The sequence below is a fragment of the Macaca thibetana genome, chromosome 3, assembly GCF_024542745.1.
Source record: "Macaca thibetana thibetana isolate TM-01 chromosome 3, ASM2454274v1, whole genome shotgun sequence".
Lineage (NCBI taxonomy): Eukaryota > Metazoa > Chordata > Mammalia > Primates > Cercopithecidae > Macaca > Macaca thibetana.
Window position 1 is genome coordinate 17,225,490 of NC_065580.1, and position 16,728 is coordinate 17,242,217.

Sequence of the window (16,728 nt, forward strand, 5' to 3'; positions counted from 1 at the left end):
CAAATGCCTTGGCCCATTTTCTGCTGCTGTAACAGAATACCACAGATTGGGAAATTTATAAAGAAGTCTAGTGGCTCACAGTTCTGGAAGCTGGGAAGTCCAAAAGCATGGTGCTGGCATCAGCTCGGCATCTAATGAGGGACTACTTAGTACTTCATAACATGGCAGAGGGCAAGAATGTGTACATGAGAACAAGACAGGAAAAGGGGGCCAAACTCCTGCAATAACAAACCCACTCCTGCATTAATCCATTCATGAGGGCAAAGCCCTCATGACCCAGTCACCTCTTAAAGGCCCCACCTCTCAACACTGTTACGAGGGTACAATTACATTCTGGCATGAGTTTTGGAGGGGACATCCAAACCATAGCAGCAAACGACTGGCTAAGCTGAAAGGTCTGAGACTGAGCTCTTTCTACTATACTAGACTTCCCTCACTGGTTCTTTCATTCTATAAACTGTGGTTATCAGCCAGGCACTGTTAGGTGCTGGGGAAACAGAGAAGAACCACCCACAGCACACCTGCCTTCAAAGAATATATGAAATGGTAAAAAAAAAAAAAAAAAAAAAAAAAAAAAACAGATGAATAGACAATTAGAATTGAGAGTTTTAGATGCCATAATAAGGAAACACAAGGAGCACAACAGGAGTGTTCAGGAGGCACACTTGATCCAGTTTTGGCAGTTCAGGAACTGAGAAGACATATACATTCAGTCTTAAAGGATGCAAAGAGATTATCCAAAAAAAGCTAAGGTAGGGAGAAAGAAGGACATTGCAAGCAGAGAACTCTACATGCAGACTAAGAGGTGATAGTGTATGGTGGATTCAGAAAACAGAAGAGGGGAGGGGTACAAGGATAGGAAGAGAAACAGTGGGAGATGAAACTGAAAAGATAAATCAGGAAGTATCTATGCCATAGTAGGTACAGAATTTGGACATAATTATTACACGAATGTGATCAGAGGCATGTACAACATTAGAGAAAACACACAGAATAAGTGCTTAGCTTCACCTAAAAGAATCAGAGAAAGGTTCCTGGAGGAGGGAGGTCTTGAAGAATAAGAGAAGTTGACACAGTTGATAAGAAAGATAATTCTAGGTATAGAAAGCAGCACATGGAAAAGCATAGCAGCAAGAAGAGTATGGCATATTTGGGAACTAGAAGCAGTTCAAAGTTCTTTTGGAGAAGCAAGGAACAAGAAGATGAAACTAAAAAGAAAACAGAGGCCAAATGATGACTGGCTTTATGCTGTAAACTAAGTAGTCTGGACTTTACCCAAAGCAATGGACAGCCACTGCAAGACTTTTAAGAGGGGAGCATTACTCCCCTCTTTTCACTGTATGAAGAATACAATCCAAGTAACAAGGAAAGGCTTTGCTGGAAGGGGATGGAGCTGGAAACAGGAAACTAGTTAGAATCCTGTTGCAATCCCTCTGATGGGCTGAAAAGAGTGGAAATGGAGACCAGGAAACATGTGAGAGAAATGTTTTGAAGTACAACAAAGGGGATCTGGCAACTAAATGGATATTGAGGTTGTAGGAGAAGGCAGAATCTGGAATGATTTCTAGAATTGTGGTGCACTTTGAACACACACACACACACGCACGTACACTTACATGTCTTTTAGTGAGTATCTTTATCGTCTGCACTAGCTTTTTAATAAAGAGATTACTTATATGAGAGGTCTGCCAAGAGGCAGAGGCTTAAAAAAGATTAGATGTGCAAGAGATCTTAGGTGGGTGGGAGCCAGAGGAAGTGAGCAGAGTATTCAGATAGCAATGTAGGTCTGACAGCTATAAAAGGGGAAGAGGTAAAGTGGGGTAGGGAATAATTGGGTAGAGAGAGTTCAAAAGTGCAGTAGAGGTCCAAGAAAACTTCAACCAAGCTGATGCAGAGTCCTTGGCCAAAATTGCCTGTTAGAGGGGTCCCATGTCTCAGCAAAACAGACTTGCCTTAGTACTCCACAGTGCTCCACCACTGGCTGGGAGAAGCCTGCAGGAAATGTGGCCTCACCGTAGTGGATCTCCCAAGCTGGAGCCATCAGCCAATTGAGCCTCCACAGCAGAGATCTGAGTGCACATTTTCAAGGTGACACAAAAGGGGTCTAGAGACAAACATCACCTGCACCAGGACCCTCAAGATAGGATGATCCCTTTATTGTACCTGAAGCACCTGTTTCAGTGATGCAGCAATTAAATACTTGTTACTGTGTCTTTATGGCCCACTAAGTAATGTTTTTGAGAACAGAACCGTGTTCAAGGAACAAGCGTCTCGTACAGTGCTTGGTCTCGTACAGTGCTTGGTACACAATAAGTGTTAAATAAATGTTTGTGGCAGGAAGGAATGAACTGGAATCAAGGCTAGCCAGAATCAAAATGAAGTGAGAAATGTATTCATTCCTGGACTATTACAGCAACATCCAGAAGCTAGGCAGCGCTCATCCCTTTCTGAAGGGGGAATCTGCCAGCTGGGCAATAAGGGGAGAAGCCTGAAAAGCCAAGGATAACTCAGAAATCCTTCCTCTCTGGCTATGAATACCCTGTCTGGCCACAAATGGAAACTGAGATCAGATAGAATACGGCCAAGAAACTCCACTCATCAACTCCTGAAAATATGTATTTCAGAGTTAACCTGGAAATGTTGCTCAGACGATTGACCCAGCTCCACCAAGTCACAATGATAATTTAATGATAGTGTGGCCAACAAAATTTACTCACTCTACAAGCTCAAATGTGCTGAAAACAAGTCAGTTCTTTATTTTATCTATCAGTAATATGGTTTTTCTCCTAAGCCGCCACCTGCTGGTTGGGGAGGTGTTTAATCCAATGGGATAATGCAAACTGTGCAGACCAATGGAAAATTTTTTCCCGTCATTTTAGAAATTAAGATATAAATCCCAGAACAACCCTAATGTTAATTTCCAGTTACATATGACCAAATGTCCAGTAATGTAATGGACATTCATGCTATGTTCAAATATACTCCTTTTTATTATGTCAAAATATGCTCCTTTTCACAAAATAACAACAACGATAGCAGTTTTATTGTGTGTTTACTCCATGTAGGACAGCACTTTTCATATGTTAATTCACTCCTTCCTTCCAACAACTTTATCCCAACACACACACGCACACAATTACTATTTCTATTTTACAAATGAAGAAAGTTAAATAGAGACTAGGTTAGGAAGTTTCCCCAAGGTCACCCAGTTCAAAAGGGCCAAAGCCAAATTTAAACACGGGTTGTCTGGCTTCAGGGTCCACATTCTTAGCTACAACAATCCACTTCTGAGAGTCCCATTAGGACTAGAAATCCACATTTCTGAATAATGCCATATGTATTAACTGAATATGTTTACAAATTTGAGAATTCTTCAGGATATTAAGCAATATCTTTTCGTTGACATGTCAAAATTGTTAATAACAGGAAGTAAATCAGAATCTAATACTTCTGTTTAAATAAAATTGATTAAACATAAAATTTGCTTATATTACATTTGATAAAACTGTAATTTTAAAACCAGGCAGGCATCTTGGTCGAAAATAAAAACAAAACCACTTGGTCTTTTGGCCAATCTACAAAATGATTACTTGAAAATGTACTTTAGCAAAATGATCATGAAATGCAACATTGAATTGGAATCTAGAATCTAAAGGTCTTAATTTTCTTTCCACTGTTTTCATCATTACACAATGGGTTTGTGGAAACTAGAATCATATGGAAATTGCTGTTGCTGCACAATCCAATATTAGCACAATAATAGCCTTCACTTACTCAGTACTTTACATAACACACTGTGCTAAAATGGCCAGTAGGGATCAGAAGAGGGGATCAGACAGGTAATTAAAGTAACTCACCTGAGGCCAAAAATCTTGGCCAGAATCAGAACTCGAGCCCACATCTACAGGACTGCAAAACTTTTGCTCTTTCCTTCAAGTCTACTATGTAATTTTATGTTTATCACTGTTAGTATCTAATTTAAGTTGAAACTAGTCATCAGACTCATTGTGTGGAGCTGATGATCATTAAAATACAGCACCGTGTGTTTATAGTGAGAGTGTTCTTACAACATTGTCATTTCCAAAACACTACTACTCCTGCGCCCTCCCCACTTCCGCAACCACCATACAGACAGAGGTCGTGAGAAGCATGGCTTTCACCTTGGAAGAAGTCCTCAGGGACCAGGGGCAAAGCAGTCAGGGTTTCTCTCCTAGTGATGTTATGGAACTGGTATCATGGGAGGGTCAGGAAGAATCCCGTAGTCTTGAGCCAGGCAAAAGGCTCACGGGCTCCACCCCAGGCCCTCTGTTACTCTAAGAGAAAATGGGTCCCTTGGATCCAGGCTTCGGGTGGCCAGACTCACACCGGAGCGTCTCTACAAATGTCTGCTTCAGTTTGCTGTTCCCCAGAATGACAATAAACGAGTGGCCAGCAGGATAAAACATTGTCATGACCTCGCCAATCATCTTAGCCATCTTGGTTTTTGGTAGGAAATTACCAAATGATGCAATTAAAAAGGCAAGAAAGTAAAGTAAGAAGAGAAAGAAGAAGGAAAGGATGATTCTGATGGCCCTCTTGTGGGCCTCAGTGCTTGGATCTCTGGAGCTTGTACTATTTTGCAGCATCTGCCGTGTGTGCCTCCCCAAGGAGAAGATGAGCAAAAAGTAGGAGGCCAGGGACACAACTAAGGGAGGCAGGTACCACAGAGTCCCAAGAACATGGATCAGATAATACTCATTCCTCTTCTTTCTGAAGTGTTCAGTCACATTCCTGGTGGCCTCAATTCCCCTAAGGACAGAATAGAGCTTAAACTCATTGATCAGAGATGCGGTACTACCACAGGATAAGAGCAGTGCACCCAACAGCATCCATACCATCACCCTAGAAACTCTCCACTTGAGCCAGAGGAATGTGGGGTGAGAGAAAATGGCGATTTTCAAGCAGTAGAGGACACCAAGACAAGTGGCAAACCAAATGCTCAGATGGTTTGTAAAGGTCCAGAAAACATCAATAATTTGCATTATTATCCCTGAATCATGTTCGTTGACAGAGAATACTATTAAAAAACTATCAGTCAAGATAATACACAGCAGAATGATCCTTGAGAGTGCCAGGGTGGCGATGATGAAGTCAGACAAAGACATTCTCTTGGTCTTGAACCAGCTCCTACCATTGACCAAACCAATGAAACCATTGACCAGAATTCCCAGTGTGAACTGAGCGCCACACACAATCAGGAACACCCCCTCGGTAAGTCCCATCATGTCAGCAATTAGGCAGTCCTGATCTTTGTTCTTTCTGTTGATATGTAGAATCTCCTCACTGATTTGATATTTTTCTCGTTAATCTACTCCTCTACCTGTTGCTTCACTGTACCTGTCTCTCGTCTCTGCCCAATTTAGTCTGTCGTACAGCACAATTTAGGGAATCCTCTCTGACTCTTTCAGGTTAGTCTGTCCTCTTCACAGATGATATGGATTGTCATATTCCATCTATGAACCTAAACTTAGCAGCTCTTTGCTAAAATGCAAATGAGTAGTGTCCAGTGTCACATAGAGAAGTAAGAGATCTAGGTCACAAAGATGATGGAGGACTTGGACTCAGTTTCAAAGGGTGTAGGGCTCTGAGCTACCCAAAACAGAAAGATGAGCGGCACCAAATGGAGGAGGCTCAGAATTACTCAGAAGAGTAAAAAGTCTCATTCCTCAGGAGGGAGGACTCAGAGATACAGAAAAGGAATTCCACTAGGAGCCACTATCCACCTGGAGTGAGGTTTAAGTGCATAAAATTGTAAAAGTTCAGTGCCATCGATCCTGGATTAGAATGAAAAGGCCTGCTCCTTGGAGCCTGGCTTACATGCATGGAGATGGCGGTAAGCTACAAGCCAGCAAGAGAACCCTCACCAGAAAGTGGCCAAGCTTACATCCCGATCTTGGACTTGCAGTGGGAAGTCTCAGACCCATTCTGGATTTCTAGTCTGCTGTAATACTGCCAAGGGAAGCATAAGAACAATACTTCTGTTCTTAACCTAAGAGCTCCTCTGTTTAACAAGGGGCTATTAATTAAGGATCTTCACTCAGGATTACATGCAGAATTAAACAGTACTTAGTTTATATTAAAGTACGCTTATGTTCACTCTTTTTAAAGTTAATTGCTAAGGTTTGTGTACTTTTCATGTCCCACTCCCTTCCCTAAATTTAATGAGACATTAGTTTAAAACCTAAAGGACCGTGGGAATAACGATAAGATTTTACTTCTTCTTGCCGTGGAAGGTCATGGAAGAGAAAGGTAAGAGTAAAGAGTTGCTCACGTATATAGAGATAAAGTCAACAATGTATGAATAAGGAAGAATTAGGTTTAAGTACACAACACAAATAAGTGGCTTAGAGGAGAGGTATATTTGTGTTCCCCAAAGCAGTCCAGAGGCAAACTGTCCAGGCTGGTATGGTGGTTGCATGGTGATCGCAGATACCAGCTTCTTCTATCTTCCATTCTGAAGATTGCCTCATGGTCTAAGATGGCAACTGGAAATCCAGCCATGAAATGTAAACATTTCAGACAAAAAAGAAAAAGCTGTAGGATGAGAGTCTGGGGAAGCACACCAGATATGCCTCCCAAGAGTTACTCATATAAAAAGTTCCCTGAGAGCATCACCAAGTGACTTCTGCCTATAGCCCCTTGGCAACCTCTAATTGAAAAGAATAGGAATGCAGTGCATGCATTGCGCACCCTCTCACAACTGGGTTCTATAAATACAGAAGGGACAATAGATACTGGGTAGTGCATTGATCATGTTTATTTTCTATATTTTATGCTTTGACACTTTCGGGCCTTGCAGACCCAGAGAAGGCGTGCCCTCCCAAGGTTAGCTAATTCCTAGAGTTAGCAAACAACTTGCCTGAGAAAATACCTTGGATAAGCAAACCAGCCAATCCTGAATCCATACTGCCCCTCCCAACTACCTCCTTTGCTTAGGACATAGAAAACGAGCCCAGGACACTATGACCTTGCTTTCAATCACCCCAGGGCCAGGCACCTGATAACTAGGGACCATCTTGAGAGCCTGGAGCCTGCTGAAATTATTCAAACTACCCAGTCCTAAACTTGCTCAGCTTTCCACCAGTACCTTACTCATTGCTTCCCTATGAAAAACACAACAAAGGCTCTGGCTCATGTTTTCCCCTCTCCTTCTTCCTCCTGACCAACTCCAGTGCGTCCCTAAGTGGCCCTGCATGGCATAGCATGCCACCTCCTATTGGGAACTGTGAAATAAAAGACTCTTCTTTCAAAGCAGTTGTCTCCATGACATGATTAAAGCAGTTGTCTCCTACTGTACATGATTAAGGCAAGTCCCAGGTACATCGTAAAACAGGTGGGCAACTGGAAATCTTTTCCACAATATGGTTTTCTAACACAGAAAGCTAGAATCTACAACAGAAAGCTAGAATGCTTTAAAGTTACCTCACAGCCAGGCATGGTGGCTCATGCTTATCATCCCGGCGACCCAGGAGGCCAAGGTGAGAGCATCACTTGCACCCATGAGTTTGAGGCTGCAGTGAGCTATGACCGCATCGCTGCACTCCAGCCTGGGAGACAGAGCAAGACTCCAACATACGTACATATGTTATAAATTAAGGATAAATAAAATTTAAAAATTAAAAATAAAGAAAATAACCAGTTTATAATGTGTTTGGCAGAAGAAAAAGAATAATCACTACTGTCTCAACTTCTCCTCTGAGCTCGACTAACATAATTAATGCCCTGCCAAGGAGCAGTCAGAAAGTCTACGGATAAACCATATTCAAAACTAAGCTCATTCTCTTTCCCCCTCTCAACTCTGCTCCCACATCCACGTTCCATAAACTCAGAAATGAAGTGCTACTATCCACACATGTCTCCGTGCAGGAACCTCAGAACCACCTCTGAATTGCATTTCCTCTTAGCGATAGTGGTTGTGTCACCACTAGATCTTGGGCAGAAGTTGTAAGTGATTCTCTGCGGTATTTCTAACACAGAGCCTAGCACAGGGTCTGGCACAAAATTGGTACACAATTCGCATTTGTCAAATCAATTTGAATCCCAAATGCCCCTCAAGTCACCTCTCATCCCCACTCTTGCTAACCTTTCTAGGCTTAGTACAGAGCTTCCTAACTGGCTCTAGGCTTTCTCCTTTTAGCCCTTCACTCTGTCTTTGTTGTTCTCCTTCTAAAGCACAATTCTGATAAGATGTCCTTGTTATCAAACCTTCTATTGCTCCCCATTGCCAAAGTTCTCTGAAAGCTTTCAAGGCCCTTTACTATCTAGCCCCAACCCACTTTCCATATCTCACCTTTGTTTCATAAACTTTTGTTTCTGGATCTTTGCTCATGCTGTTTTCTCTGCTGAAAGCTAACCTATCTATTCTCTTCTAAGCTACTCCTCACACCCTATCACAGTTAGCTACAAAGGTTTCTGCTTATCCTCCCTAACCCTCCATAAGCTTAATTGTGAATTCCTTCAGTGCAGGAATCCTGTTATATTCATCCCTACATTCAGGTCCTATATAGGTGCATGACATATAGCAGATGCCCAACTGACTTCAGAGTTTAAAAAGATACACAGATTGATTACAAATAGTTGTGGAAGATTAAAAGCATAAAACAAATCACTAACATGGAATAAGCTGTTTAGTAATTCATGAAAGTTAACAACAAAACAAGTCAGGTACAATAAACTATTTCAAGGTTAATATGCTTTGTAAATATCACATAAGACTTGGCAAGATGGACATAGTGACTTAAAAGAATTATATGGTCAGGTGCAGTGGCTCATACCTGTAATCCCAGCACTTTGCGAGGTTGAGGTGGGTGGATTACAAGGTCAAGAGATCGAGACCATCCTGGCCAACATCGTGAAACCCCATCTCTACTAAAAATACAAAAATTAACTGGGCGTGATGGTGCACACCTGTAGTTCCAGCTACTCGGGAAGCTGAGGCAGGAGAATCACTTGAACCTGGGAGGCAGAGGTTGCAGTGAGCCGAGATGGCGCCGCTGCACTCCAGCCTGGCGACAGAGCGAGACTCCGTCTCAATAAATAAATAAATAAATAAATAAATACCTTGTTTAAAATAAAAACTAGAATAATAATAACAGCCAACATGTATTGAGCACTTGTTTCAGTTACTATGTATTATATAGGTTATATGCACTGTGTTACTTATTGTGCTTTTCACAGCACGCCTATGAAGGAGGAACTATTATCCTTGTTTTACTTCCAGGAAAACAAAACAACAAAGATCTGAGGCAGATAAAGTTAATTAACTCACGAGAGAGACCACTCAACTGTCGAGTGGAGAAGCAGTAATTCAAATCCAGGCTGACTGCACAGCCTTAATTCTGAACTATTATTATAGACCACCTTTTTTTCAAATGACAGGTAAGGCAGAGAAACTAAATGTCAAGGTGTGCACCTACAATGGCAAAACAAGACTCTGACATGGCAGAGAAAAAATGATGAAGAATAAAGAGACAAAAAAAAAAAAAAAAAAGAATTTCATCGTGCCTGTAGTCCCAGCACTTTGGGAGACTGAGGTAGACAGATCACTTGAGGTAAGGAGTTCGAGACTGGCCTGGCCAACATGGTGAAACCCTGTCTCTACTAAAAATACAAAAATTAGCCAGGTCGTGTGGTATGCACCTGTAATCCCAGCTACTTGGGAGGCTGAGACAGGAGAATCACTTGAACCCACGAGGCAGAGGTTGCAGTGAGCCAAGATTGCATCACTGCATTCCAGCCTGGGCAACAGAGCAAGACTCCATCTCAAAAATAAATAAATAAATAAATAATTTCATTATTGTGGTTGCATGATGCTGACAACCTAAAAAGTTACACACTATCCTAGTACAGACTGTGGGACTGGCCCAGAAGCAAATTACAATAGTGAGGGGAGACTTCAATGCTGCTAATGCCTGCCAAAAATCTCATTCTCTAAAAAGTGGGTCTGACAAATTCTTAAACAACATTCTTCATTATTTCAACTGGTAATGAGTAAACAATGAAAGGAGTAGACGCTCTGAACTTACTCTAACCAGTAAAAAGACAGTGCTTGATATAAAGGAAGACGAATATGTTAAGATAACATGGTAGAGAAACTGACTCATTTCTTGTAAGATCATTAAACTGAAAATCAGAAAGAATTAAGAGGTAGAGGTATTCTCCTTCACTTACAACTCTCCCTCCAACCAAAACCGATTAAATTCCCAGTGTGATTTAGATGCACGCCGCATGGGTCACTCTTGAAAGGTTGGCTGTGGGATGTTCACTGCAGCACTATTCACAATAGCAAAGACATGGAATCAATCTAAATGTCCATCAATGGTAGACTGGATGAAGGAAAAATGGTACATATACACCGTGGAATACTATGCAGTCATAAAAAAGAATGAGATCATGTCTTTGCAGGAACATGGATGGAGCTGGAGACCACTGTTCTTGGCAAACTAATGCAGGAACAGAAAACCAAATACCTAATGTTCTCACGTATAAGAGTGAGGTAAATGATGAGAATACATGGACACAGAGAGGGGAACGGCAGATACTGGGACCTACTAGAGAGTGAAGAGTAGGAGTGAGAGGATCAGGAAAAATAACTAATGGGTACTAGACTTAATACCTGGGTGACTAAATAATCTGTACAACAAATGCCCATGACAGGAGTTAACCTATGTAACAAACCTACACATGTACCCCTGAATGTAAAAGTTTGGAAAATCTACATTCTCCGTAAGGAATCTGACAGATTTCTAACACTTTCTGATTTTAGTGGTAATATCAATGAATTTGATTAATATTATACAATAAATGTGTCAACATTTGAAGAAAGTAAAAGGTTGCTGGTATGGTTTGGCTCTGTGTCCCCACCCAAATCTCATCTCAAATTGTCATCCCCACATGTCAAGGGAGGGACCTGGTGGTGATTGGATCATGGAGACGGTTTCCCCCATGCTATTCTTGGGATAGTGAGGGAGTTCTCACAAGATCTGATGGTTTTAAAAGTGACAGTTTCCCCTGCTTGCTGTCTCTCTCCTGCCACCACATAAGACGAGCCTTGCTTCCCCTTTGCCTTCCACCATAATTGTAAGTTTCCTGAGGCCTTTCCAGCCATGTGGAACTGTGAGTCAATTAAATCTCTTTTGTTTATAAATTACCCAGTCTCAGGTAGTATCTTTACAGCAGTGTGAAAATGGACTAATACAGAGAACTGGTCCTGGGAATAGGGCACTGCTATAACAATAACCTAAAAATGTAGAAACGACTTTGGAACTGGGGAAAAGGCTGAGGTTGGAACAGTTCAGGGGGCTCAGAAGACAGGAAAATGTGGGTAAGTTAGGAACTTTAGCCTAGAGACTTGCTGAATGTCTTTGACCAAAATGCTGATAGTGATATGGACAATGAAGTCCAGGCTGTAGTGGTCTCAGATGGAGATAAATAACTTAATTGGGAACTAGAGTAAAGCTCACTCATGCTATGCTTTAGCAAAGAGATTGGCGGCATTTTGCCCCTGCCCTAGAGATCTGTGGAACGTTGAACTTGGGAGAGATGTTTAGGGTATCTGGCAGAAGAAATCTCTAAGCAGCAAAGCATTCAAGAGGTAACCTGGCTTATTCTGAAAGTGTTCATTTATACACATTCACAGAGTTTGAAATTGAACCTTATGTTTAAGAGAAGCAGAGCATAAAGGTTTGGAAAATGTGCAGCCTGACCATGTGGTAGAAAGGAAAAACCAACTCTCTGAGAAGGAATTCGAGTTGGCTGAAGAAATTTGCATAAGTAACAAGGAGCCAAATGTTAATAGCCAAGACAATGGGGAAAATGTGTCTAGGGCATGTCAGAGACCTTCATGGTAGCCCCTCTTATCACAGGCCCAGAGGCCTTGGAGGGAAAAATAGTTTCCTGGGCCACACCCAGGGGCCAACTTCTCTGTGCAGCCTCAGGACTTGGTTCCATGCATCCCAGCGGATCCAGCACCAGCCATGGCTAAAAGGAGCCCTCAAGGAGAACCTCTGCTACAGCAATGTGGAAAGAAAATGTGGGGTTGTAGACCCCCAATAGAGTCCCCACTGGGGCACTGCCTAGTGGAGCTGTGAGAAGAGGGCACCCATCCTCCAGACCCCAGAAAGGTAGATCCACTGACAGTTTCCACCATGTGCCTGGAAATGCTGCAAGTATTCAACACCAGCCCATGAAAGCGGACACAGGGGCTGTACCTTGCTGAGCCATAGGAAGGCAGGGACAGCTGCCCAAGACCAAGACTGTGGGTGCTCGCCTCTTACATCAGATGCCCTGGGGTGGCCTACATGTGAGACATAGAGTCAAAGGAGATTATTTCAGAGCCTTAAGATTTAATGACTGCTCTGCCAAGTTTCAGACTTGCATGAGGCCTATAGCCCCTTTATTTTGGTCAATTTCTCCCATTTTGACCGGAAACATTTGCCCAATGCCCGTACCCTCATTGTATCTTAGAAGTAACTAACTTTATTTTACAGGGTCATAGGTGGAAGGGACTTGGCTTGTCTCAGATGAGACTTTGGACTTGGTCTTTTGAGTTAATGCTGGAATGAGTTAAGACTTTGGGGGACTGTTGAGAAGGCATGATTGGTTTTGAAATGTGAAAAGGACATGAGATTTGGGAGGGTCTGGGGCAGGATGATATGGTTTGGTTATGTCCCCACCCAAATCTCATCTCGAATTGTTGTCCCCACGTGTCAAGGTAGGGACCTGGTAGGTGACTGGATCATGGGGACGGTTTCCCCCGTGCTGTTGCCTGATAGTGAGGGAATTCTCCCCAGATCTGATGGTTTTAAAAGTGACAGTTTCCCCTGTGCCCTCTCTCTCCTACCGCCTTGTGAAGAAGGTGCCTGCTTCCCCTTCACCTTCTGCCATGACCATCAATTTCCTGAAGTCTCCCCAGCCATGGAGAACTGTGAGTTAATTAAACCTCTTGTTTATATATTACCCAGCCTCAGGTAGTATCTTCATAGCAGTGTGAAAATGGACAAATACAGTTGGCTGTGGGAATTTGTGGATATGGAGGGCCAGTGGAGAATGAATGCAAGTGGAAGCAGGCAGCGGGCAGAAAGCAAAATGCAAACTTCACATACCTGAGTTCAAACTCCAGGTGTGCATGTTGGAAGATGCATGACTTTGACAAGTTATTTAACCTCTCTCGATTTTGGGTTTCCTCACCTGTAAAATGGGATTATTGTACCTTCTTCTTAGTATAATAGCTAAATGAGACAATGATAAAAAGTACTTCGCTTAGTGCTTAGTACATAGTAACCAGAAGAGAAATGTCAGTCATTAATATGATTATTGTTTCATCTTAAGAGATTTCCCTGTAATTCATTGACCTTGGACTTGCCTCTCATTTTCCACAATGATTTTCTTGCTGTTACTCCCACAGATCTTCACAGAATATTATGCAAACTCTGACAGAAAAATAGTAAAGTGATCCTGCCCTCATTTTCTTTTTGAGTCCCACCTAACTGAATGACAAACATTTATTAATCTTCATGTCACTGTGCTAGGCTGAGTTAGATTGGGGAAAAAGGGTGGTTTGAGTAAAAGAAACCCTGCCTTCAAGAATTGCATGATCTCATTTGGGAACAAAGGGAAAACAGCACTAACTTCTCCTAACTGAGCTGCAAAAGTTAGGCTGTAATCCACATTGCAATGATGAGTAATTCCCAAAGAAATGTATACTGTATTGCCAAAACTGCCACAGAAACATCTCTTTGGTATTTTTAGATATCTCTGAGTTAAATGTCCAGTGTGTTTTAAGAAATGATTGATTCTTTGAGAACTGTAAAGGCATCAAAAAGTAGATCTCATATAGGTTGGTGTTGTTTGTTTTTGAGATGGAGTCTTGCTCTGTCACCCAGGCTAGAGTGCAGTGGCACAATCTCGGCTCATTGCAAGCTCCGCCTCCCAGGTTCATGTCATTCTCCCGCCTCAGCCTCCCGAGTGGCTGAGACTACAGGTGCCCACCACCACGTCCGGCTAATTTTTTGTATTTTTAGTAGAGACGGGGTTTCACCGTGTTAGCTAGGATGGTCTTGATCTCCTGACACCGTGATCCGCCCGCCTCAGCCTCCCAAAGTGCTGGGATTACAGGCATGAGTCACTGCACCTGGCTAGGTTGATGTTTAAAGTAAATTATTTTGGGCTGTGTACACGTATTAACAGATGAATGAATCATACAAGCATGAGATGCTAAAATGCAGATGGCGGAAGAAAATATAAAAAAGATTTTCTTGTTCACATCCAGTGAAGTGGTACTCATTAAAAGTGAATGAGTAAAGTAAGCCTGGCTCAGAAATAATGGAAAGATCTTTTTCCCCAAATAAAGTTTTATTTTTTTCTCATTATAAAAGTAATAGATGTTCAATGCTAAAATATATATATATAAAAATTGTAAAGAAACAAGGAAAATCACACATAATCACCCTCTCTAGAGATAATAACATCCTGTTTCTCCCTCCAGACTTTAAGCATATCCTAATTACAACTTCTTTTTCAAAAAAGGGATATCCTGGACATACTGTTTGATACTTTTTCTCCCATTCTTCTAGGTATACTATTCGTCTTACCATTTAACATGAAACCTCCAAATCGAGGTCACAGTGCAGTTTTCTGAGGTTTATTCCCTGACACTATCACATCCAAAAGGGAAATGCAAGACCCAAAGCTTGGGTTAGAAGATCCCTACAGTATTTTACCGCTATCATATTCCCACATGTGCTCTGCCTAGACCAGCTAGGGAGCAGGAGAAAGTTTCTCAGCAGACGGGGCTTCCCAGGGGTGGGCAAAGTTTACCTAGCAAGTCTGACTGACTTGAGGAGAGAATCAGTCTGCTAGAATCATACGCATGCTGAGGACGGCACGCTACACACCTGAGTCTGATAAGGCACTGCTGCTTCAGCCCCACGGCCTTTCAGAGGCGTGGAGAGAAGAGGCAGCCTTCAGGGAAGAGTTGAAAGCAGAGCCCCTCGGCTCACAGTGGTCCAGCACAGCATCCTCTTCTGCCCCTGCATTCTGGACTCAGAAACCGCTCTGGGTTGGTAATTAAGCTCTTCTGTTCAGCCTGTCATTTTCCCAAAGCAGAGATTTATCACCCTGCTTAAACAGGACTATTAATCTGCATAATTTCTCACAACATTTAAGGCACATAAAAGTTGCTGTGCTGATGGAAGAAACAGAGTTGCTCAAAAGATAAATTTTATACACTTCACAATTTTGCTTAAGGAATGTGGCATAAAGGAATAAAGACTACATCACCAGGCAGTTTTAATGTGTGAACTTAAGAGAGCAGAGTTAATATGCTGATTAATAGTCCCAGCTACAGGAAAAAGAAAGATGACTGGCAGGAGAAAACAGCAATGAATGTTCTACTGTTCCTGGGCAAGGAGAGGACAAAGCTAAAAAATTCCATCTTTCCTCAACCAAAATGCACTGTAAGTATTAAAAAGCTACTCAAGTGTGCAGAAAATAACCTCAAGACAAAAAAGTCATGGACCTATAACATAGCTTGTGAATTCTGAACCTAATAAAGTCCAATATGACCTAAGCTGCAGTTAGCACTACACCTGTACTCTTAGGCAGAGAGGACAGAACATGTAGGCTGGGGAGCAAATACATAGGCTGGGTCAGAGGCCAAACTGGAGACAGAGTGGCCTAGATAGTATGAGAGACTTCTACCATTTGAACAAAACAACCTGCACAGTGGCAGCCAACCTCTGGGACACAGCAGCAAACCGGCAGGCAGACCTCAGGAGAGCTGATGCAAACGTTAAACAGCAAAAGATGCATGAAAAACTGAGTTCATTTCATCTTTATTGGTAAATTATTAGTATTCTAAAATTTCCTGAATCTTGTAATAAAAAGTAAGATTACATGATGTACCTAACAATCCATATGGAAAAATAAAAGGAAAATGTAGGACCTAAGACTCTAAGGGAGGCACTGACAGAGGTTGTTAAGAGGATCCTCTTCTACCTTCCCCAAGAAGAGTTCTGCAGAAGACTCTAAAAGGATAGATAAGAGGGGCAGAGAAAGATAGAACAGAACCACAGCTCCTGTGGCATCACCTGGAGATGAACGATTTCACCTCTAATTATATTTCAGGTCCTTATTGCTGGTAAACTATGTTTCATAAATGCTACTAGTGAAACTGTCTGAAAACAAAAGATATGAAGAAGGTAGGTTAGTCTTAAAGATGTTTAGGTTACACACTAACCACTGCTCAGCAACCCCCTTCAATTTGCCTGAAGCTTAGAATCCCATTGGGATGATTCATCTATCAATGAGTGGCTATTCTGTGTAATAGAGACTTACTGAGTGGCTATTCTGTGTAAAGCACTGTTTAAAGGGCAGGCAAACAGAAGATTCAGTCCTTGCCTTCATGTCTACAGAGCAAAACGGTAAGAAAATCAGTATTTACAAACATGGGATAAATGTCTCACATACAGTGATGCTCAGTAAATTCACTGAGTGGACAAATCAATATTGTAAGAGACGTGTACACAAAAACCAGGAGACCTTCCCAAAGGCTATTTATCCTTTTGCCATAGCACAAAAGAGCCTGAAAGTTTACTATTTTGTATGCCTGTACATAGAAACCACCCCTAAAAGAATAAACAACTAGTAAATGCTGTAACAGATAGTAGCTACCAAGATTATACCACAAAA

At 41.9% G+C, this 16,728-nt stretch overlaps 1 protein-coding gene across 1 annotated transcript; it reads right to left on the reverse strand.

The window, feature by feature from the left end:
- Positions 1-1,340: 1,340 nt before the first annotated feature.
- TAS2R3 (taste 2 receptor member 3) lies at positions 1,341-16,453 on the reverse strand. The gene has a single exon (XM_050782276.1). It carries the CDS (start codon positions 5,262-5,264, stop codon positions 4,314-4,316), a length of 951 nt encoding a protein of 316 aa, XP_050638233.1. The 5' UTR covers positions 5,265-16,453; the 3' UTR covers positions 1,341-4,313.
- Between the last annotated feature and the right edge of the window lie 275 nt (positions 16,454-16,728).

Coding starts and splice junctions, on each gene's coding strand:
- TAS2R3 (XM_050782276.1), bottom strand. CDS start 5,264: ATGATGGGACTTACCGAGGGGGTGTTCCTGATTGTGTGTGGCGCTCAG.